This window comes from Somniosus microcephalus, chromosome 2 (assembly GCF_052327205.1).
Source record: "Somniosus microcephalus isolate GS21.2 chromosome 2, FLI_Smic_1.0, whole genome shotgun sequence".
NCBI classification, from domain to species: Eukaryota; Metazoa; Chordata; class Chondrichthyes; order Squaliformes; family Somniosidae; genus Somniosus; species Somniosus microcephalus.
The window spans coordinates 96,280,256-96,305,845 of NC_140988.1; the positions used below are offsets into that span (position 1 = coordinate 96,280,256).

The 25,590-nt window shown below is 46.5% G+C and overlaps 1 protein-coding gene across 1 annotated transcript in view; it reads left to right on the forward strand.

Moving 5' to 3' along the window:
* The first annotated feature begins 1,614 nt into the window (after positions 1–1,614).
* ednraa (endothelin receptor type Aa) overlaps positions 1,615–25,590 on the forward strand; it is an 84,381-nt gene continuing 60,405 nt past the window's right edge. Inside the window, exons 1-2 of the mRNA XM_086011475.1 lie at positions 1,615–2,697; positions 3,590–3,702. Coding sequence (XP_085867601.1) covers positions 2,212–2,697; positions 3,590–3,702 — 599 coding nt within the window. The 5' untranslated portion in view covers positions 1,615–2,211. The remainder of the gene's footprint in view (positions 2,698–3,589; positions 3,703–25,590) is intronic.

Sequence of the window (25,590 nt, forward strand, 5' to 3'; positions counted from 1 at the left end):
TTTTTTGAACTCTAAGATTGAGACTATTCATGCAACTGCCTCTGCTACCACTTACCCCACCTTTCCCCTGCTCCTGACTTGGCCCCAGTCCCCCCAACCCTACATCCCACTCTGTAGTTTCTCTCCCACCTTCCCCTCACAATCCTCTTCAAACTCAACTGCCATGAGGCCCAACTCCTGGTCCCTCAATCCTCCAAACCCACTCAACTCCTGACAACTGTACTTCTCCTCCTGGCCCACATGCTTGCTGATATTGTTAACAGCTCCGTTTATTCAGGCACTATCCCTCACTCTTTCAAAAGAGCCGTCATCCTCCCCTCCATAAATCCTCCCCCCTCAACTGATCCATACACTCCAAGTACCGCCCTAACTCTAACCTCCTTTTCATCTCTAAAGTCCTTGAACATGTGTCCACTTCAATTCATTTTCCGCTCTAGTCACAGCACTGAGACCATCCTGGCCAAAGTCACAAATGACATCCTCTGTGACTGCTGTTTTAGACTTTCTTGTTCTCCTCCACCACTTCATTGCATTTGCTATGGTTGACAACACCATCTTTCTCTATAGCCTCTCCTCCATTACCCAGCTCCATGAGATTGCCCTTGCAATGGTTCTCCTCCTCCTCTGGCCTCCCGTCCTACATGAATTCAACTTGTCCAAAACTCAGCTGCCTATATCTTGTCCCACAATAAGTCCTGCTCTTTTATTAACCCCCATCCTCACTGACTGGCTCCCCAACTGAAATGAAAACCTTCATCCTCCTCTTCAAATCCCTCCATGAATTTGCCCCCACCCTACACTCTGCAATCCCCTACAACATTACCTCCCCTCCCATGCATCTGGTCCTCTAAGTCTGGCCTTTTGGCCATTTTCTCCCCACCACTGGCAGCAAAGCCTTGGGCCAAGTGCTGCCCACTCCTTGGAATTGCTTCCTCCTGCCTCCACCCACCCTCCTTCCTCGCCTCTTCATTCTCCATCTTTCAAAACCTTCTCAAAAAGATCAACTCTCTTCACTCTCCAATCGTGCTTCCCTAACGCTCTCCCCGTTTATTGCAGCTTATTTCCCCTGTGTGAAGCAGCTTGGCACTGTACTCTGTACTGAAGGCCGAGGTTGCTGTTACTGAAACCGATGGGAAAAACTCCACTTAATAACTTTGAGATTATAAACAACTCAGATCATAGAGTTCAAACATTTTGCGGATATTTTGTTTTCACACTGTTTACCGGAAAGTGAGATGACGAGTCCTGGAGATTTAACTAATGTTTATGGAACAGAGGAAAGCTTAACAGAAAGTTTAAAAAAAAGTCACGGCTTCCGCTTCACCTTAGGACATGTGTTCAGCTGCTTTGAATATAAACCCAAGATTATACAAGGGGTGAGTGTGCAGACTGACTTATCACTAACCCAAATCCTTTTGTTTTATAAATGTTGAAATGAGTAAATAACGAACGCGGTGACATTTGTGTAGTTATCGAGCGAAATTTAAAAAGGTTTGTACGAGTGTAAAACATTTATTTCCAAACTCTTTCTAGTGGTCCAATGCACGCGAAGCACCATATATATACTGTATATACTTGCATCAATCTTCCCTTGTCCACCCAGTATATGTGGAGTTGGTGTCTGCACAGGCTGCCCAGACTGCTAGAACACAGTGCAGAGCGCTGGTGCGGCTGGTTCTTGGGTTAGTGTCTGGACAGCCCCCGCCCCGTCCGATCCCGAGAGGACTGGGTTGTTGCTGAGCCTGGGGGTGGGAGAGGCTTTCGACTTTCTGCCTGGGTCTGTCCCTCTCTCTCCCGCCGCTCCGTTTTTGGGAGCTTCAAAGAGTGACGAACTTCACTGGGACAACCTCCAGCCTGAGGATTGAGGAGCTGGGATCCGCGGCGCAGCCCAGGTCACACAAGCCTTCGTTACCAGCTAGAGTGAGCTCTCGAACGGGCTGCATCTTCACCCAGCACCAGACGCGGGCTTCGGATCAGACAAGGACCAGAGCGGAGTAAGAGTGCTGAGAAAGTGAGGACAAAGTCACCTTCCACTGACTGCCAACCCCGGCCGGGAGCTTGGTCTATCTGCACAGCTCTTGGGCACTGTAAAGATCTGGCGAACGCTACAGGTTTGGTGTGATTTTAACGTGTAAAATCAGGACGATTCGTGCACTTTAGGCACTTCTCGGAGTGTGTCTTGTGTGTGTGATTCCCTTGGACTTCCTGAGAATGGAGCTGCTGCGTGTTTGCATGAGTCTGTGTTGGATCTCTTTATTTGTTGGCTTTGGAATGTCACAGATGACCGCCGAAGAATATCCGGAATCTGAAAATGAGACCGGAGGGGGGTTTGTTTCACCTTCCCATCACATGGATTTATTCCATTACACCACTGTCTGGCCCCAGCAGGATGGATTGCCTCAAAGGAGCAGCGCCCGTCCTGATGAAATGGACGAGATGAGCGGCTTCAACACAAGCATGGGCAATGTGAGCATTCCTGCCTGCTCCTTTGCGCCCGCCAGCAGCAGCATCTTCAAATACATCACCGCCGTGGTCGCTTGTGCCATTTTCGTAATCGGGGTGATTGGCAACGCGACCTTGCTGAGGATTATCTACAAGAACAAGTGCATGAGGAATGGTCCCAATTTGTTGATCGGGAGCCTGGCCCTGGGAGACTTGCTCTATATCACTATCGACATCCCCATCCATGTCTACAAGGTAAATCTGCCTTCCTCTGTAGCCCCCTGATCTCATTCCCGTCATCACCTCTCCTGTAGGTTTCTTCATCTCACCTCTTGTCATCTTCACTTCTGCCCTGTTCTCTTATTTCTTGCCTCAACGTCAAATATTTTCTTGTTCTCTCACCTCCAATCTTTGTCTGCCCTCTTCATTCCAGTCCTTACCTCTCACAGTTTCTTCTTCCGACCCTCCACACTCCTATCCTGTGCTCTCCTTTCTTGTTCTCTCATTCTGTAGCATTTATTTTATTTCCTGTTTCTTTTCCCCTTTTCCAATGTCTCTGTCCTTCCTTTGTCCCTCAATATATATTCATATCCTCTGTCTATTAACTAACCTGGCCACTTCTCTGTATCTATTGTACTCTCAGGCCATGTTCTCTTATCTACTTTTATGGTGTATTTTTATCTCTTGCATTTTAATTCATGACATTTAAAAATAAATAAAAAAGCCTCAGGTTCCTGACAGAATTCTGTATTCCAATTTAGTCCTAATAATGTTAGTCAATTCTCACTTTTTGGTGTTAACCAAGCCATTCTCTTCAGGCCTCATTCCTTGTACAATATTCACTCATTCACTATTTCCACCTATCTAAGCTGGCTCTTCCTACTCCTCGCATCGTCCTCTATCTTCTACATGTGGTCTTCAATAGTTTTCACTCTGATTTTAACATAACTTCTTTGTGGCTTCTATCCATCTGTCAGTTGTTAACTCTTGCCATTTATTTCTCTTTATATTATTCTATATAAGTGGACTTGCGGGTTAATTGATATCTTGTTTTTATTTCTTCCCCCCCCCCCCCCCACTTTGCTAATTTTTTCCTATTTAGACACATTAATTGACATTTGTGTCCTTTGCCAATCATCTTTTCCAGCTTCTGGCTCGAGAGTGGCCTTTTGGAATTGTTGTTTGCAAGCTGCTGCCTTTCTTGCAGAAAACTTCGGCGGGGATCACAGTGCTGAACCTGTGTGCGCTCAGTGTGGACAGGTAGGCCTCACACTTATCTCTCTGGAGCATTTGCAGATTTGCTGTTATTGCATATTGTATGACGATCTCCAATTCTGTGAGTTATCCAGACTTTGGTACTCTAGCATGTTAGGCAACCTTGTGACCAGGAATATGTTATTTTGACATTGTACAAATGTTCCCGGCACTCAACATGAAACACAGAAAAAATATCTCTAAAAGGAACAGAATCTGGTTATGTGGGAATTTAAAGTTCAGTACCCTCAGAATTTTTTTGGAGTTATGTACTGATTAATAAAAACATAAATTATTTATATGACTTTTACTAAAACAAATTGAGCAATGATAGATTTTTTTAATGTATATGCATGCTTGCATCTATCTATATATATATAAAAGAGTTTGTCTGTTTGTCTGTCTGTCTGTCTGTCCGGCTATACAATCAAAAGTTATAGAGCGTACCTACACGCATGTTATATCAAAAGAAAGCTTATCATTAGGGGAGTCTCATAGGCATATTTACTTTTTGGTCAGACAAAAATTGTTCGGACAGTATACAAAAAACGTTCAAAAATCCTCAAAACTCCGCTCATTAGCGGTTGACCAATCCTACCTCTCATTAGCGTTGCGTGACGTGCTGGTTGACCAATCCTACAGTTCAGTGACCTGATGGTTGACCAATCGGTGTGTCACGGGCGGGACCTAATCCTCCAGTCTCCCGAAACTTCGCCACCATTTTTTTCATCCCCACAGCGATAGCACCAGCCAAACAAACCCCACATTGCGGCTCCGGGAGCGGCAGGTGAGTTTACACACAGCGGGCAGGGGAGCGGCAGCTGCCGGCCGTCAACCGCGCCACCCGCGGGGGAGCTCAGCTGGGGTCCGTCTCGGCCCGAGAGCCCGGCCGGGCCTGAAGCGCTAGGCCCCGCACGGCTGGTATCACAACGGCACCGGGCCTCAGGCACTAGGCAGCAAGAGGGGAGGGAGGGACAGAGAGAGGGGGAGGGAGGGAGAGGAGAGGGGGAGAGGGAGGGACAGAGAGAGGGGGAGGGAGGGAGAGGAGAGGGGGAGAGGGAGGGACAGAGAGAGGGGACAGACAGGCACAGGGAGACCGCGCGGCCCAAAATTGCCCTGGCAAAGCCGGGCACCCCCAGCTAGTATGTTATAAAATAAGGTTAAGTATAAATATGCCTGTGCTTTCAACTTAATTAAAGGGCTTCACATTGCTGTCAGCTATGGTAACAGTTAAGTGCATTCTGGTAAACTGTTCTCTGAGATTTTTGATGTGTTCTTTACACATCCTTAAAGGATATTCACTATTATTTGTTAAACTTTTGAAACTCACTGCAGTTTGATGGCTCTCTGCTATCCTTAGTGTCATTTCATTGCAAATTGAATGACATTTTTGTGTCTCTAAAATACAATACATTGCAAGCAAGACTTTAAAAAAGATAATAAATGTCATTGTATGGTAACTCTCCAGTATGCATTTATTCAGATTCAATTTGAATGAAGTTTTTTGGTATCTATGTTACCACATTGTTCGACTTCTGAGACCTGGATTTGAATCCAGCCCAGACAAATGTTGGCTCTCATTCTCCTAAATGAAATACATTTGAAAAGTTTCAACCCAGCTCTAAGTGGATCTAGGTCCACAGAATTACCTATAAGTTGACATTAATTGCAAAAAACTGACAATTTCACTCAGGGTGGATTTTGAGGTGGAGGTATATGGATAAGGTTAGCTTCACCTCACATCTGGCCCACATTATATCTGATCTGGGAGCATTTGACACTCACACGGGGCAACAACTGAAAGAAAGGTTATATCTCAAACACTGAAATCCCTTGCCTTAATGATTACAAAATCCCCCACCTCAAATCACCACCAAAAAACAAATTGTAACAGATCGTTTTTAGATTTTAAACAAGAAGCCATGTCCTTATCGTTATTATGCTTCTGAGATGAGTGACGATGGAGGAGTACTTTTGTGTAACAGATTTTATAAAATAAAATACAATGGCCTGGAATTTGCAGTCGGGATGACGACAAATGCTACCAGTTCGCCGCTGACCGCAAATTCCGGGCCTCTGTTTATCAAACCTATGTCTAGGGGATATAATTATACCAATTACATTAATTAGATGTTAACTTGTATAACCCCAACTGAAGAATAAAGGCTGGAAATTGATGTTAGTTGTTTAGAAGGTTGAGAAAAAAAAATCTTCCTGATCAGAGGTGAGATGGTCTTACTTTAACAGTTTGTCTTAACATAACATTGCTTTAAGATTAAATCACTCTGTGATTATTGCAGTTATAAACTTAAATAATTTTTTTTAGTCTTTACCACCTGGTCATAAAACATCACCTGGGGAGAGCATAAAGAGCAAAATCGGGCAGAGGGATATCAAATCCATGATGGAGCCCACCCAATTATCCTTTCATTTAAGTTAACGGAAGGAAAATCAGTCACACTACATCTTGGACATGCAATCCTTCCTGTTTGATTTTCTACTCTGCATTCCACCCAGAAGATTTTTAACAGCCTGGCATTGAAAACAAAAATCTACCCACAGTGTATAACATTCTGTATAAGATACATTTCTGCATGAAGTTGCATCATTAACACCATAACTTCATCTATAGGAATTAGTCTTCAAAGCTAATGACACTGTTCAGAAAATTGATTAGTTGGGGTTAACTTTCACTGCCTTTGCTTGGTGTTAACGGGGTGGTAATGGCCTCAAAATGGGCTCTGTAGCCTTAACGCCTATTTAACACCAACGATGCAGCCAGCATCTTGATTTGAAAGGGACCTACCGTTAGGTGTATAAAGAACCTGCCTGATTCAGGTGATAGACCCCTTTTAATATGGAAATCTGGGCCCTATGATGTAAATAGGATCATGATTGCCATTTTAGGCTGGAACTAACCTGCTCCATGGGCGATGGAACCAAAGAGACCCGCCAAAGGTAAGTGTCAAATAATTTTTGTGGGCCCCGGAGGAACCAGGCCACTGCTGCCCCAGGACCCCCATGCTCTGTGAATGGGACCCCCCAACACCCCCCCCACCCCCTCACCTGCAACTCACCTTGCTGGTGGCTGCGCCAGCCTGATCTTGAGGCCTCAATCCAGCAAGCTGCATCAGGATGCCTATTTGGCACACCGCAGCTCACCTGCAAAATTTAAAAGAGGCTGGGGCCTAGAAATTGTGAGGGATTCTTTGCCGCCGGAATGGGTGGCCGACCAGCGTGGTCCGCCGGTCAGTCGCCCAAGAGTCAAAATCCACCCCCTTGTGGCATAACTTTCCCCCAAATTTCACCCCTCCTTTCCAGGTACAGTCCTTTGGTCACTGGCAGCTCCAGCATAAACTCACCCTTCTTCATTGTGACCTTGGTCAGTGAACGCCAACAGGCTGCTCCACTGCTGGGAGTAATGGAACCAAATCCCAATCCTGTTCTCTCCTGATATCCACACGTTTCAGATAGAAATCAGGAGATGGAATAATACCTGATTATTTTCCCTTTCTAGCCCATGAATACTGGGGAATATTGTAATGGGCTCACTAATTTAGCGTAGATCGCCATCAGCTCAGCTCAGTTGTTGCATTTTCACTTCTGAGTCCAGAAGTTCTGGGTTCAAGCCCCACTTCAGGTGATGAGGCTGACACTCCAGGGAGGTGCTATCTTTTAGATGAGATGATAAACCAAAGCCCTGCCTACCTATTCAGATTGACATAATTTATCCCATGGCACTATTGGAAGTGCATCATATCTCATCCTAGTCAACATTCCTTCTTCAAACAACAATATGAAAAAATAGATTAATGGGTCATTAATCCCATTGCTGTTTGTGTGGCTTTGCTGTGTGCAAATTTTGCTAACAAAAGAATTAAGTGCTTTTCAAAAATGGATTCATTGGAGATAAAGCAGTTTGAGATATCCTGAAGCTGTTTAAATGCAAGTTCTTTCTGATCAGGGATTGAACCTGGGACTTTCCATTAACCCACTAAGTCACCAAGGAACATCAGAAACAGATTAATTGCATTTCCCGTAAAATTAATTTCTCTTTGCTGAATAACCCACTGTGTTAATATTAAAATTCTGTGAATTAATTGAGCAGGCTTTCCATTTTCCACTCTCCATCCAGTATTAGCTCATTGGAACAATCTCTCTCACCATTGACAAAATTCTTCTGCCATCTCTACTTCACCTGCCATCTATTCCATCAGCATGGATGTCCTTTATACTCTCTCACCTTGGTCCTCAGAATCCCACCATGATCAGCCCCAACACCAGCAGCACCAGGCACACCAGCAGCACCAACAACAACACTAACCTTCTCCGCAATCAATTGATGCTGCACAGGACACAGGACGTCAGCACCCAACCACATTGCTGCCCGGGACGCCAGGGATGGCCTCACCATGGCCACATTTACTTCACTTGACGCTGTACACTCTAGCTGCCACATGATGTGCCAGGTTGGCACCACCCCACACCAACACCATAAAGCATCCCTACAATGTCCAAGCCATTCCTTTCACACTCACCACCATTGCGGGGAGTACCGTTATAACTCACCATTCACTGCAACTCTCTAAGCCACTTCCAAAGGTGCACACAAACCTGTCTAAGAAGGGAAAGTGTTGAAAAGAAAGGTTTCAATGTTTGACAGCACATTAACAGAAACTTTACATGAACATTGGCTAAAACACCCAAGTGCCTACCCTTGTGTGTTGTTAGTTGGTATGATTGCAATAGGATGAGGGTGAGTGTGAGGGGTGGATAGTGAGATGGGGATATGATAATGTAGATAGAGAGAGAGGTCTCGTAGGGAGGTCTCTTCCACCCATTTGAAGGGAAGAGTGTAACGCCCATGTGTAATTGAGACACGGACTGCAGAAGTTGGTTATAACAGGTGTTTACTGAATGGAGACAAAACTGGAACGACTATACAAAGTTACTACACCGGCTTATATACAGGGGTGGTCACTACTGGTACTGCAGTATACAGGGGCTGCAGAATATAGTTCCTTCTTCAAGGTACATACACTACAATTCCTCTCCTTTTAGCTAAACAGTACATAACATTCGATTAATAATTAAATAACATATTTACAATTACAGTTGCTATATACATTAGCTGAAGTTAATCAATTATAAATTCAGTCTTTGAGGAGGCTTCCTGATTCTGTCCGGATAACGCCTCTTTGGGGTATCAGGTTCTTCTGGCAAAGTTGATTCGGGATCAACGTCGTTGTTTGGTTCGTTTGCTTCCAATATCACCGATTCTGAGGTAGATGCAATTGGTACTTCGGTTTCATCACCAGGTGTATCGGATCGTGGTGCAGATTTGACGTTTTCCAGTGACTCTAGAATCTGGTCAGCATGGTGTCTTATAATGCTCTCTCCAACGTCCACAGTATACATTAGAGGTCCTTGCCGTGTGCAGATCGTTCCTGGCTGCCATTTCTCTGTGCGGTAGTCCCGGGCCAAAACTGGTTGACCTATCTTGAAACTCCTGGTTGGCCTTTCATTCATATTCTGAAACTGCCTGTTCTCCACATCTCTTCTGATGTTTGGCTTAACCAAATCCAAGTGGCATCTTAGTCTTCGATTGAAGAACATCATGGCTAGAGTTTGGTTGGTAACCGCATGTGTCGTATTCCGGTAGGCAAACAAGAAGTTATCCACCTTGTGTTGTAGGGGTATGTCTTCATTACACATTGCCTTGATAGCCTTCTTGAATGTTTGAACGAACCTCTCAGCCAATCCATTGGTGGCTGGATGATATGGGGCGGATGTGTAATGCTTAACACCATTGTTCTTTAAGAACCTCCGGAACTCTTCAGACACAAACTGTGGTCCATTGTCGGAGCAAATCTGTTCAGGCAGCCCATTTCTGGCGAATATAGTTCGTAAGACTGTGATAGTTTTTTCTGTGGTGGTTGAGGACATTTTTATTACCTCTGGCCACTTTGAATGTGCATCCACCGCAATTAAAAACATCGAGTCCATAAATGGACCAGCAAAATCAATGTGTACCCTTTGCCATGGAGATGAGGGCCACTCCCATGGATGCAGAGGGGCTTGTGGTGGGGCGTTTTGGACCTTCTGGCATCCTGTACAGCTCTTGGTCATCTCTTCGATTTCTCTATCGATTCCCGGCCACCACACAAACGCTCTGGCTAAGTTCTTCATTTTTACCCCTCCCAGATGACCCTCATGAAGCTCATTGAACACTCTATCCTTCAATTTGGGTGGAATTACTACTCTGGATCCACACATCAAGGTTCCTCGGCACACTGACAGCTGTTCTCTTCTCGGCGAGAATGCTGGCAACAGTGGTTCGCCATGTGCTGGCCATCCCTTCACCATTAAATCATAGACCCTGGAGAGTGTCGGGTCATTTTGTGTTTCCTTTTCTATGTTTGCATTCGTCACAGGTAGACATTCGACTATGGTCGAGTGGAATATCTCCACAGGATCCACTGCAGGTGCTTCTTCCACCGTCGGCAACGGTAGGCATGACAATCCATCAGCATTCCCATGCTGTTTAGTTCCTTTGTACTCGATGTCATATTGGTGTGCCCCTAGGAAAAGGGACCACCTCTGTAGCCGTTGTGCTGTCATTATCGGGACGCCCTTCTTAGGGTTGAAAATGGAGACAAGAGGTTGATGATCAGTTAGTAGAGTAAATTTCTGTCCGTGCAGGTAGTGATTGAACTTATTCACCTCCCACACCAGGCTGAGGGCCTCTCTGTCAATCTGGGCGTAGTTACGCTCGGCTGCAGTTAATGAGCGTGACGCAAAAGCTATCGGCCTCTCTGAACCATCAAGGGATTTATGTGACAGTACCGCTCCAACGCCGTAGGGAGACACATCACACGCCAGTCTTATCGGTAGTGATGGGTTGTAGTGAGCCAATACTTCTCTTGAAGTGATCAGGCCTTTACACTTCTGAAAGGCCCGCTTACATTCATCGCTCCATTTCCATGCTACTCCAGTTTGTAGCAGGGCGTTCAGTGGGTGCAGAATTGTGGACAAATTCGGCAAAAACTTATGGTAGTAATTCACCAATCCGAGGAATGACCTCAGTTGCGACACATTTTCAGGCGCTGGAGCCTTAACTACCGCTTCAATTTTGTCAGGGGACTTATGTAACCCCTCTTCATCAATCACGTGGCCACAATACGATATTTGTTTCTTTAAAAACTCGCACTTGGGCCGATTGGCTCATAGCCCATGTTCTCTTAGTCTAGTGAGCACCTGCTCTAGGTTGGCAAGGTGTTCACTGTCATTTTCGCCTGTCACTAGGATGTCGTCCAAGTAACACTGAGTCCCCGGAATCCCTCGCAGGACTTGTTCCATCGCTCTTTGCCATATAGCCGGAGCTGATGCAACTCCGAATACCAGTCGATTATACTGGTAAAGAACTTTGTGAGTGTTTATCGTGAGATATTTCCTAGAGAATTCTTCAACCTCCATCTGTAAATATGCTTGCGCTAGGTCAATTTTTGTAAAACGTTTCCCTCCAGATAGTGAGGCGAAAATATCTTCTATCCTCGGAAGAGGATACTGTACTGTGTGAAGGACTGGGTTCACAGTCACCTTGAAGTCCCCACAGATGCGAACCTTCCTTGGCTCCTCAGACTTATTGTTTAACGTTTTCTTTATGACAGGAACGATGGGTGTCGCCCACTCGCTCCAGTCTACCTTAGTTAACACGCCTGCATTCTCCAAATTCTCCAGCTCTGCCTTGACGGCTGGGCGAATTGCATACGGTACCGGTCTTGCATTGAAAAACTTGGGAATTGCATTCTCTTCTATTTTTATCGAGGCGGTTACGCCTTTAAGAGTTCCCAGTTCTTGTTGAAATACCTCTTTAGCGTTAGCCAAGATTTTTGACAATCGTCCAGGTGTGACGTCGTCATCCTTTTTACCAGCCACAGTCAGTGCCTGAATGGAGTGCCAGTCTAAACTTATCTTTCTGATCCATTCACGTCCCAATAACGGTGGTCCACCATCTTGCAGTATGTACAGATACAATTTCTGTATTTCCTTGCCGTTGTATTCGACAGGCACCCTTATTTTCCCTCTGGGGTATACTTTCTGCCCCGTATATGTCTTCAAGACAATGGATGTGTCTTTCAAGGGTATGTGTGAGAATAGCCGCTCGTAGTCTCGTCGATTCATGACGGTCAGGGCTGATCTGTATCCAATTCCATTTTGACTTGGGACCCTGCTATCGTGAGGGTGACCCAAATGGTTCGGTGATCCTCTTTTGTGATTACGTTGCGTAGTTTGAGACAGCTTAGTCTCTTGTTCCCGGATTCACGATCGCTCTTCTGGTATTCGGAACTACTGTCCGTCATCTTTTGTACTTTCCTGTACTTTTCCTTAGTAGTCTTTTTGTTGTCGTTAGTCTTCTTCCCGGACCTGCAAACTCGTGCAATGTGTCCCATCTTTCCGCATTGCCTGCATGTTTTGTCCTTGAACCAGCAGTCCTTCTGGTCATGGGTTGTCCTGCCGCAGCGATAACATTTTTCAAATCCCCGTGTCATTTCATGGGTGCCGTATTCCTGTGGCTTTTGCTGTATTTCCGCAGCTCCCCTTGTTGCTGCTTCGTACGATACTGCCACGCTGAAAGCCTTATCTAGCGTCAACTCTTTCTCTGAGAGTAACCTCTTCTGGGTTCCTTCACTCAGGAGTCCACAGACAAATTTGTCCCGTAGGATATCTGCCAGTCCTGCTCCGAACTGGCAGTGCTTTGATAGCTTGCGTAGTTCCGTAAGGTAATCAGCATTGCTCTCATCTTTATGCTGATTTCTCTTGTGGAATTTAAATCTTTCTGCTATCAGCAGCGGTGCAGGATTTATTTGTTCCTGTAGGATATCAACAATTTCGTTAAAACTCTTCTCCATCAGTTTGACTGGAGTGATCAGGTTCCGCAATAGGCTGTACGTTCTTGCGCCCATTAAGTTTAGTAGTACCGATGCCTTTTTCTCATCGGCTACTCCATTTGCCTTGCAATATACTTCGACTCTTTCCACATACGTGGTCCAGTCTTCTATTTCATTATCGAAGGCAGTGATATTGCCAGTCTTCGGCATCTTGGAGATCTAAGATGGCGCCTCCCGCGCTTTGCCTTCTTCCCCGATTGAACAAAATGGCGCCTCCCGCGCTTTGCCTTCTTCCCCGCTGGATTAAGATGGCGCCTCCCGCGCTTTCTGTCTTTTCTGCTGCTGCCAGCGCTGTTGCTGGCATTTTTATGCCTTGATGGCGACGCCCTATGGTCTTTGCGCACTTCCCCCCGCGCTGCTGCCAACGCCGCTCTCCGCGGTCCCCGTGGCAAACTGCAGTTCCTCGCGGCTTTCTGCGCTTCTAATTTCTTTTATTTTAATTACTGTTCCCGTCGTCAGAGCAGACCCTATGGGACACTTTCCTCCCTCTTCTTGGGTCTGTACGCTGCCAGGCTTCGTAGCACCGGCCGCGCCCTGTGTGCTCCACCCTCTCTCCTCTTCCCGACAACGCTGCTCAGCCCCGTTGAAAAGCCACCCGATCGAGCTCTAGCCCGCCGCAGCCCAGGAAGGATCAGTGTACTACCTGCCACCAGCCCGATTAGCTGGGACACCATAGACTGGAGAACCAAGCCCAGCTTTCGACAGCCTCTCCTGCAAATCTTCGAATTCGATGAATCAGAGGGCGGTTGCCTACGGTCGACGCCCGTTTCTTCTGTTTTTTTTTTCATTTTGGATTTCTTCCTTCTGGCCTCGACCTCTAACAACTTCACTTCAGGGATGGATCCCCGTGAGGTGGTGCAGAACTGTAGGTAAGTTCGGATCTGTTCGCCGCCAATGTAACATTCGTGTGTAATTAAGACACGGACTGCAGAAGTTGGTTATAATAGGTGTTTACTGAATGGAGACAAAACTGGAACTACTATACAAAGTTACTACACAGGCTTATATACAGGGGTGGTCACTACTGGTACTGCAGTATACAGGGGCTGCAGAATATAGTTCCTTCTTCAAGGCACATACACTACAAAGAGGACCTCCATGCGTGCTGTGACTCCCTGCATAAGCATATGGAGGGAGTCATGTGAGAACCTCTGTGCAGTCATTGTCAGTGTTTGCAGCACTTCAATGCTGTAGAACACTGACAGCACAAATGTCAAAGTAAAGTTGGCCATGGCCCCTTTATGGAAACCGGCTGATGACGTATCATGAAATGACGTCACCAGACCCGCTTCCTCTAATTGGACCGGTAAACGCGCTGGGCGGGCTTAACAAGCCTAACAAGCCCTATCAGCAGAAAGTCATTTCACAGAGCAGGATGGAGCCGCACCGGGGTCGGGACCCGACACCACCCGCCCCGGACCCGCCAAGGTGAGCAAAACCCCGGCCATAGGGTCTGTGAGAGTTATGGAGGGGTGGTCCTCAGATCTGCCAGCATTGGACCGTGGGGGAAGGCGGGGTGAGAGGGGAGGGTGGTTCTAGGATCTGGCAGCAGTAGGAGAGGTTCTTGGGTCTGGCAGCAAGGGGAGCTGGGCAGGCAATCACTGCCCTCCTCATCAGTCTCACCAAACCATCAGCCCCTGGTGCTCCCTCACAACATGCCACTGCCAGATCCCTAATCCACCAACCTTATCTTCACCAGCTGTCAGACTGGAGTCAGGGGAGGTTAGGATGAGTGGTCTAATAGTGATTGGTTGAGACAGATGATCAAGGTTGATGTGGTAGATGAGACTGTTGGGGTAAGGAGGCCTGCAGTTTGGCAATATTTTGGAAGAAAGGAGTGGCGAACAACAAACCAACAGCATTCATTCTAACCCTACTCTTCACTCCCTCCATGCCCACCCTCTCATCTGTTCTCCTTTCTGCAGCATGACTAAGCAGGGGATGGGGGGGTTGGAGGGGGTGGGGTGGGGGAGCAGTGGAACTAGGCAGATGTGTGGGAATGGGCAGCTGGAACTGATAGCAGTAGCAAGAACCAGTGGGGATGCATGAGTGGGGGGACCACATACAGGTCCCATTAAACATAACATAACATAAAAATTAAAAATATATTAAAAATGGTTAAAAATATATATTTCACAGGCCCCGATATTTATGGGGCTGCACATTCAGAGTGAGGGGAATAGTTATTGACGGGAGACCAGAAGTACAGATTTCCCCAAGGCCCTGCAATTTGTAAGCAGATGGCATTGAATTTTTCGCTCAGGTTTCCCGCCTGACAGTCAGCCTGAAAACAGGTTGGCCGCCTGTCGAGCGGGAAAGCCTGCAGCAGAAGGACGTATTGGAGGAGCAGGTAGGGAAAGATCGCCTTCAGAGGGAGGTCTAATGGGGGGCAGTGTGAGATTGCGGGGGGTGGAGATGGTGTTGGGTGGGGGAGTTTGCGGGAGGGGTGAGATCATGGGGGGCGGGGAGCGGACAGATTGTGGGGGGGAGATCACGGGAAGTGGGAGTTTTCAGGTAAGCTTGTTAAGCTCAGAAGAAACACTCCTACTCCTCCTGGCCCACAAGCAGTGCTGTAAATATGCTTACTTTATGGATCCAGCCCTTCTCGCCTCCTTTTACCTGCCGGGTTTCCCGAGGTCCAGGAAACCCAGCCGACATGACTTAAAAATAAAAAGGTTGTTAAAATGGAGGCACGCAACCTCTTTAAAATGTTTTACTGACGGACCCACCTCGTGAGAGCGGATTGGTTGCTTGCCCCCCACCCTCCCATCCGCTTCCGTTGTGGGCAAGTTCAAGATGATTTGGAGTTGGGTTTAAACTTCACACCCAACCTAAACTCATCCATTTTTGGGGATTAAAATTACCCTCATGGTGTCTCTTAGTCTGGAGTCTCAGCTAGGAGATTTCAAAGGTAAGTACACAACAAGGCCACCTACCCTTCAATGCCAGGCATGGAGGATTTAATCAGAGGTAAGTAAAATCAATTAAAAAAAAAATTCAAATAGCAGTAAAGAGTGACAGAAAAGCATGACAGATATAGGAAATTTCATGACAGAGGAAGTGTTATAGGAAGTAAGGGTGACACAGAAAGTGTATGCTACATGCAAGACGTTTAATATATAATGGAAAGGTAGAGATTGATTGTGAAGTGACAGCAGAAGTTCAAATCTGCAAGAAGTAAACTGTAATATAACTTAATGGCTGATGGGGTTTCAGAGCTCCCCATTGTGAACGTAATTGAGGTGACTGGCACATCGAAATGGCGTTATCTTATAGAGTAACAAATTAAAAATGTAAGCATACCGGATCCTAAACAAAAACTCTATGAAGAGCATGATGGTTAAGACATGAAACAAAATGCCAAAATCTTAGAACCTTCCCAATGAAAACATATTCCTGTTGCTTCCATTTGTGGAAAGTGTGTAAACAGCATGCCTGAGGTTTGAGTGGTAACTGGATTCACTTTCCTGGTGTAACTGGTAACTGTCTCCATCTGCCTTTCTCACTAGCATTCTACAACTGCAAAATGCTCAAGTGTAAGACCGGAGTCCTGACTTTGAAATAAAGTCACAATCTGACAGGATCACATTAATGTTTTAATTTGATTATTACTTTATTGAAGCAATTTTTAAAAGTTACATTTTTAAAACAATTACAAATGGACAGATTGAATTACATGGCAATTAGTTATATTTATCCTACACATTCTTTAGCCATACCTTTTTGTTGGTTTTGACAAGCCTTGAATGCCATGATTTTAATCTCTGGGAAGGTTCAAAGTTCTTTTTTGTTGCAGTTGTAGCAGTGCTGAGTGTAACAGCACTAACCCTAAGACTTATCCTTACTCTTGGCCTAACCCTTACCCCCAGTCTTGACCTAGTACTAATGCTTGGAGTTACAGAACAGGATGTCACAAGCTAAATCCAGCACACTGAACAGTATATAAGCTTAGCCTTACATGGTTGCTGCCACACAAATGCTGTGGCATCTCCCTTGCAGGGTAGCTAAGCATGGGCAGTGCCACATGTTTCCAGCACTGACCAAAGATGGCTATTGGCAGAGATCCGACAGCATGTCACCCACCTAAATTTCAGGGCATGAATATTTTCGGGGTGAACTTGGTCTCCGCCAGTAGTGTGAAAGGGGTTGCGAGCAAATTGGCAGCCTGTTTTACAACATGGCGGAGTTTCTTTTGTATTGAAGTCAGTTTAACCCCCTTTATGTCAGATTTGGAACTAGTAAGTTTAGTGAAGAGAAAGATTCCTAAGTATCACCAGTGCAATTTAAGAAGCAAATCCCCTTTCCTCTTGCTTGATTTTTAAAAACGAATTTCTCTCCCCACCTTAACTGGGTGTTCTATTCCTTAGAATCATAGAAATTTATGGTACAGAAGGAGGCCATTTGGCCCATTTGTGACTGTGCCGACCGAAAAAGAGCTACTCAGCCTAATCGCACTTTCCAGCTCTTGGTCTGTAGCCCTGTCGGTTGCAGCACTTCAAGTGCACAGCCAAGTACTTTTTAAATGTAATGAGAGTTTTTGCCTCTACCACCCTTTCAGGCAGTGAGTTCCAGACCCCCACCATCCTCTGGGTGATCAAATTTCTCCTCAACTCCCCTCTAATCCTTCTACCAGTTACTTTAAATCTATGCACCCTGGTTCTTGACCTCTCTGCTAAGGGAAATAGGTCCTTCCTATCCACTCTATCAAGGCCCCTCATAAGTGTATATGCCCCTCAGCCTCCTCTGTTCCAAGGAAAACAACCCCAGCCTATCCAATCTTTCTTCATAGCTAAAACTCTCCAGTCCTGGCAACATCCTCATAAATCTCCTCTGTACCCTCTCTAGTGCAATCACATCTTTCCTGTAATGTGGTGACCAGAACTGTACGCAGTACTCTAGCTGTGGCCAAACTAGTGTTTTATACAGTTCAAGCATAACTTCCCTGCTCTTATATTCTATGCCTCGGCTAATAAAGGAAAGTATCCCGTATGCCTTCTTAACCACCTTATCTACCTGTCCTGCTACCTTCAGTTATCTGTGGACACACACTCCAAGGTCCTTCAGTTCCTCTACACTTCTCAGTTTCCTTCCATTTATTGTGAATCCCTTGCTTTGTTAGCCCTCCCCAAATGCATTACCTCACTCTTCTCCAGATTGAATTCCAGTTGCCACTGTTCTACCCACCTGACCAGTCCATTGATATCTTCCTGCAGTCTACAGCTTTCTTCCACATTATCCACCACACAGCCAATTTTTATAATATCTGCAAACTTCTTAATGGTACCCCTACATTGAAGTCTAAATTATTGATATATACCACAAAAGCAAGGGACTTAGTACTGAGCCCTGCGGAGCCCCACTGGAAACCGCCTTTCAGTCACAAAAACACCCTTCGACCATTACCCTTTGCTTCCTGCCAGTGAGCCAATTTTGGATCCAACTTGTCACTTTCCCTTGGATCCCATGGGCTTTTACTTTTCTGACCAGTCTGCCATGTGGGACCTTGTCAAAAGCCTTGCTAAAATCCATGTAGACTACATCAAATGTGCTACCCTCATCGACCCTCCTTGTTACCTCCTCAGTTCGGCTAAGTCCAGCTCAAAATTGATGGGATCTTTACTGCTGGATTTTGTTGGAAGAAATGTTTTCTGGTTGGCCACCTCATGTGAATCTGCACCTATAATTCTTAGCATTTTTTTTTGTTCATAATAATCTTAAAACAAAGAATTCTAAATTTTAAAATGGGACATATTTCAGGGCCAGGTGATTTATAATAAATAAATATAAATTACTTGTTCTAACAATTCCAGTGCTAACTCAATGGAGACATAAACCACTGGGCATGAGTGGTAAACCACTGGTATGCACCAAATACGTGTTGCATAGCCAACATTAATATGACAAGAGTCAGGCAGAAAGAAAGCTGCAGTATATTATTCATGGCCTGCTCATTAACCTCTGTTACTGGATCTTTAAGGGCAGTAATGGTGACTCTGCTCTCTAATAAAACCTCCATTGTCAAACATGCAGATCAGTGCCAGTGAAGCACTTTAGCCCTTTTTAAAAAGAGCTGGAGGGCAGCCTCAGCGAAATAGAAGGAAGTGCTTCAAAGTGACCAAAAGCAGCTCCTCGGCTCCTGTTGAAAATACTCGAACTTTGAGAAAGTTTCAGATTGCAAAGAGTTTTTTTTATTAAATCTGGGCCTTTGAGAATGCTCAAGAGAACCACTTCGCAAAAAAAGTAAGGCTAATTTTTCCAGTGTGTTTTTTTTCCCAAAGTTTTGTCTGAAGTAAACCCCTGGTTTTACTCAAAAAAAGACTGCATAAACTTGTAATACTACCCTGTACTTGTATACTTCAAAAAGCGTCAAAAATTTAAAAAATGTTATATTGCATTTTTTCATGGAAGGGGCCTGCGATGAAAGCTAGTCACTTATAGAGTAACTGATGATCTGCAATTAGCTGGAAATGTTTGGTTTGAATTCCAGGTTCAGATAAAGAGAAAATTGATGCAATGGCTGATGTAAAAAAAAAACTGATTCTGGGGGAAAAATCCACTTGCTGCTTTGACCTGGCCACGAACCCATCCATTATCCTGGGGATGGGGTCATATAAATAATAGGGGCCGGCACCCACTCCTGTAGGGGCACAACAGGGGTGCCTGCCCCGCAGAAGCACCATGATCCCTGAGCTCTGAGAGTGACAGCCAGAGGCCAAATCAGCATGAAAATAAAGATGAGCCTATTTTTTTCCCAATTTTTCCCCAGGACAGTAGGCCCAGTCTGGGATCAATTGCCATTCCATTCCTCAGTGCTGTGGCCTATACTAGGCCCAGACAGAGTCTATGCCTGCTGTCAGTACGTAAATGGAGTTTCCGCCAAAGTTACAGAGGTGGAGTGGGAGAAGCCCCAAGGAAACACACCCTATCCCCCACCCCACCCCCCACCATAGGTTCCACTGGGCCTAGCAGTAGAGCATCTGGTGGGAATCCAAGGGTAACTCAGGAACGCACTTAGATATGGCCACAAACTGCTGCCCCAACATAAGTGGGATGGGGCATAAGAAGCACAAACATCTCTATTGGAATGTTCTGTGATATTATTAATGGGGTGGAAACCCAACACATCTGTATTCTGACTCAAAATATGGTTCCTGCAATGTGCCTGCCCCAAAAATCCATCCCACAAAGGAGTGGAATTTCAATCCTGTAGCCTTTACTTAAGCTTATATTCAAGCAGGGCCGATTGTGAAAGGATACTAGGGAGTGTGTTCTGCCTTTATTCAACCTCTGTAAGCCTCAGCTAGCATAATAATAGTGTTTTAATTTATTTCTTTGCAAAACATGATTCAGTAGTTGTGAAATAATTTTTATTTCTTTTGCTACATAAAATGCTCAATAAAGCATTCTGTGTATACCACATAAATTATTGTAATTTATTGTAAGATAGAAATAGATTTCAATGGATAACCTTTAACCCATTCAATAAGTGAGGAATTCAAGCAGGGCTACACAATCCCTTTAAGTCACAGTTCTGTTTTGAGGGGGAAGAGGGCAGAGAAGCTGAAAAACAAATTTCCAAAGAATTTTGATTGAAGGTTGGGTAAATGGACATGGTATTAATTGATGTTCATCATCATGTATCAGCATTATTGATATCCATATTGCCCAGTCGCGGTACAGCAAGTTATGGATTATACTATTCTACAAGAATTCCCTTCTCTTTGATATACAAACAATTTGCCGTTTTGATGTTAAACAGATTAGTGCCGTAAAATTAGTGTCACTCTGATTTATCTTCTAAAATTCGCTAATGGATCACCTGCAACATTTTTCATGAATAGACTTCATTTTAACCCCATGGCCTTCGAGGAGAGGAAGACTTTGCACTTAATTAATGTTAAGGTGGTATCTGATCACAGAAACGTCATTGTGCAGATCAGTGGCTGTTATCCAGGAAGCAGCCATGATGCCTTTAATGTTTGACAATACGTGGGGGCCGCATTATGTGTAGGAGAAGAAACACTGCATGAATGAACATTGGGAGAACAGGACAGTTCTCTGCTGTGCTGACTGGGAACATCTTTAAGAACAGAGGAGCACCTTAGCCTGGAAGCCTCACCCTCTGCTTGCTGTTCCTCACTGCCACCTCCATCTTCAGGAAAGGTGCACTATCCAGTTTAGGAACAATGAAAGGGCAATGGTTGTGCACAATGCTTGAAATGGTACCTCCCAGAGGGTGCAGGAGTTCTGATTAGTTTTTTGCCATGCTTCATGGGTCCACAAGAAATATGTGAAAAAATGAGGAGCACACTCACCTTTGTTCACTCCCGAGAGCAGCAAACCTCTTCCTCATTTACAGTCAGGTCCGAGGGAGCAGGATGATTGCATTGACTTGTTCAGCAACCTCTTTCCATATGGGTGGAACTCATACTTTTGCTGGTACCCATCAGACCCACTTAGAGCCATTCTCCTTTGGGGCACCTTCTACAGCAGGACCTTCCACATGTCCACATCAAAGAAAGCAGTGTTTCTCACTAGTCTCCGCTGTGCCATCAGAAACAATTAGTCCACTATTCTGCCACCATCACAACTTCCACTTTTATGGTGAGTTCTCTAAGGCACTATGCAAATTAAATATTTCCTTTTTTTCTCTGTTCTGAAGTTCAGGTTGAGGCACGTTGTTGACCAGTAGCTTTACTCCGTATCTAACCATGCTATACCTGACCTGGGAGTTTCTGATGTGAAGCTTGCTTTCCATTTCCCTGCACTAAAATTCACACAAACAGGAGTATGCTATAACCACGGGCATTATACATTATCTAGGCCCATGGATGGTGATGTTGCAGTGCACTGTGTCACAGAATGATGGGATATGGGTTTATACCCATGAGTCACCAGAACCCAATCTCAGCCATGCTATTGGGGAATTCAGTGAGTACAGGCGAAATATTTCTTGTGAAGGGAGGACATTGTAGTGACATCCCCTGGAATTACGTGATGGTTCTCCAAATCTCTCGGCATAAGTTCAGCAGGAGACCAGCGGAACTTTTGGAGAAATAGCATAAATGGATAAAAGTAGCCGTTTACAACGTTTCTCTGAGGCGTCGCGGGTGTGTCGCTAAAGGTACGATGGGCAATCTGGAGAACTCTCACTGAATTTGCAAGCCAATGTGTTGAAAGCAGCACTGCTGTACATTGGGAGAAAGTCAGCTGCATATCTACTGGTACAAACAGATGGTTGGGGAATTACAGGAAGCTTGGCCAGGCCCCAGAACAGGCAGAAAAATAACTTTAAGGTGGCATTATCATGATGAAAAAACATTTGGCAAACATATTTTTGTCTAAGAATTAGATGAACCAGAAAGGAATGTGTAATTTTCATCATGATCATATGTCACACAATTGACATGATGACACATATTGAAGCGATTTACATCAATGCATAGTTTGTAAAAATTCTAAATGGCTTAACTCTTCCTAATAAGCAGAGAAAACATTTCAAACAAACATATTGAGCATATGTTCAACGCAAATAAATAATGGTTCGCAATAAAATTTTCCATGAAGACAGCTATTATTTAAATGGACATATTTTATAAGTTTTTAATAAAAATAATCTAAAGTGCACGGCATTTTGCTTGAATTAGAATTTGATTAGCTCACTTAAAATGGGTGCCACTTCCCCATAATGTATACAAGGAATGTAATATCTCCATAATGTATACAAGGAGTGTAATTTCCCCATAATATATACAAGGAGAGTAATTCCCTAGAATGTATACAAGGAGTGTAATTTCCCCATAATGTACACAAGGTGTGTAATTTCCCCATAATGTACACAAGGTATGTAATATCCCCATAATGTACACAAGGAGTGTAATTTCCCCATAATGTACACAAGGTGTGTAATTTCCCCATAATGTACACAAGGTATGTAATATCCCCATAATGTACACAAGGAGTGTAATTTCCCCATAATGTACACAAGGTGTGTAATTTCCCCATAATGTACACAAGGTATGTAATATCCCCATAATGTACACAAGGAGTGTAATTTCCCCATAATGTATACAAGGAGTGTAATTTCCCCATAATGTATACAAGGAGAGTAATTCCCTAGCGTTGGAGTCGCTAGAAATCAACAGGCTCTGAGACTTTTGTTGCAGCAAAGGCAAAACGCGTGTTACTTTATTCACTCTCCATGAGGACTGAGGGTCTCAGCCTCGTTGCAGGGCTATGAGGTCATCACGCTACCGACGCATGACATCATCATGCTACCGACGCTCTTAAAGGGACCGTGCCCCGATAACCCAACCCAGTACGTACATATAACAACATTGGCTATACATAGTGAATTGTGTTTAGATACACATAACAACATTGGCTATACATTGTGAATTGTGTTATTGTCCCTATGTGGTCTCCGCCACATACGTCCCCCCAGAATTCACTAGCACTGGCAATGTCAGTCGTTGGGGGGGGCCGGATCACACGGTCGGAACGGCTCCTCAATTCCGGGGCAGGGACCAGGGGGTTCGTCGGAGGGACCTCGGGCGCTCGGTGGTGGACTGAGGGTGCAGAAACCAGAGGTCGGCCCCGCCTCGGGGGCTGTGCCAACTCAACAGGTCAGTCCAGATCCAGGTGGGCTGGCTTAAGACGGTCCACGGAAATGCAGTCCGGCTTACCGCCGACATCCACTACGAAGGTCTTGTCCCCAGTTTCCAGGATGCGTAATGGTCCATCGTAGGGTGGCTGAAGAGGTCCCCGGTGGGCGTCGTGGCGGACGAAAATGTACTCCGCCGCACGAAGGTTGAGCGGAACGTGGGACTGCGGGAGGCCGTGCTGCGACGTGGGCACCGGTGTGAAAACCTTGGCGTTGTCCAGAAGGTTGGACTGCTGACGGGCTGCGGACCAAGGTTCCATTGCGTTGGGGACGAAATCCCCGGGAACCCGCAACGGCTGTCCGTAGACGAGCTCGGCGGACAAGGACTGGAGGTCCTCCTTGGGGGCGGTCCTGAGTCCCAGCATGACCCACGGGAGTCTGTCGATCCAACTGTCATCCCGGAGGCTGGCCCGGAGCGCGGCCTTCATGGAGCGATGAAACCATTCGCACAGTCCGTTAGCCTGAGGGTGGTATGCTGTGGTGCGGTGGAGTCTCAACCCGAGGCCTCGGGCGACAGCGTTCCAGAGCTCCGACGTGAACTGGGGCCCCCGGTTGGAGGAAATGTCAGATGGGGCGCTGAACCGGGCGACCCAAGTGCTGATGAACACCTGAGCCACATCGGCGGACGTCGTTGAAGACAGCGGGACGGCTTCCGGCCATCGGGTGGTTCTGTCGACCATTGTGAGGAGGTGGGTGAACCTGCGGGAGGGCGGCAGGGGCCCCACCAGGTCCACGTTAACCTGGTCGAACCGCCTCTCGGGCACCGCGAAAGGCGCCAACGGGGCCTTAGTATGGTGATGCACTTTCGAGCATTGGCATACCACGCAGGTGCTGGCCCAGTCGCGAACGTCTTTCCTGAGCCCGTGCCAGATGAGCTTAGCCACCACCAGCTTCTGTGACGGCTTCCTGCCCGGGTGGGAAAGATTATGGACGGCGTCGAAAACTTGCCGTCTCCACCCGTCGGGCACGACGGGACGTGGCTGCCCAACGGAGACGTCGCACAGGAGTGTGGTGCTGGCATCGTCGAACGCGATGTCCGCTAGTTGAAGGCCCGTGACCGCCATCCTGTAGGCCTGGACATCCGGGTCGGAGGCCTGGTCGGCCGCCATGCGGGTGTAGTCGATGCCGAGGTGTACGGTGCTGGCGACGGCTCGGGAGAGACAGTCGGCGACGGGGTTGTCTTTCCCAGCCACATGCTGGATGTCTATTGTAAACTCTGAGATGAAGGCCAGCTGGCGTTGCTGACGGGCCGACCACGGCTCGGAAGCTTTGGCCATGGCGAAGGTCAACGGTTTGTGGTCCACGAACGCTGTGAACGGGCAAGCCTCCAGTAGGAAACGGAAGTGTCGGACGGCGAGGTAGAGGCCGAGAAGCTCGCGATCGAAGGTGCTGTACTTCCGCTCGTTGGGGCGGAGCTGCCGGCTGAAGAAGGCGAGCGGCTGCCAGGTGCCGTTGACCCACTGTTCGTGGACGGCGCCGACCGCATAGTCCGAGGCGTCAGTGGTGAGAGCGATCAGCGCATCAGGTAACGGATGCGCCAGCATGGTCGTGTTAGCCAAGGCCCTTTTCGTGTCCGTGAAAGAATTGGCCATCTCCTCGGACCAGTTGACAGCGAGCTTGTCGGGCTTGCCTTTGAGGGCCTCGTAAAGGGGCCGCATAAGCTAGGCTGCTCGGGGGACGAAGCAATGGTAAAAGTTCAACATGCCCAAAAACTCCTGCAGGGCCTTCACGGTGCGGGGTCGTGGGAAGTCCATCACGGCCTCCACTTTCGATGGCAGTGGCACCGCCCCGTCCTTCGTGATGCGGTGCCCGAGAAAGTCGATCGAGGACAGCCCGAACTGGCACTTGGCCGGGTTGACGATTAGGCCGTGCTGGCTGAGGCGTTGGAAGAGAGTCCGAAGGTGCAACACATGCTCCGTCCTGGAGGCGCTGGCGATGAGGATGTCGTCCAGGTATATGAACAGGAATGTCAGGTCCCGTAACACGGTGTCCATTAGGCGTTGAAAAGCCTGGGCGGTGTTTTTGAGGCCGAATGGCATGCGGAGGAATTCGAACAGCCCGAACGGGGTGATCACCGCGGTTTTCGGGACGTCCTGCGGTAACCCCGGATGAGGTCCACTTTCGAGAATACCACTTTCCCGGCCAGGCGGGCGGAAAAGTCCTGGATGTGTGGAATCGGGTAGCGGTCGGGGGTCGTAGCATCGTTGAGGCGCCGGTAATCGCCGCACGGGCACCACCTGCCGCCTGGTTTCGGAGCGATGTGGAGGGGCGAGGTCCACA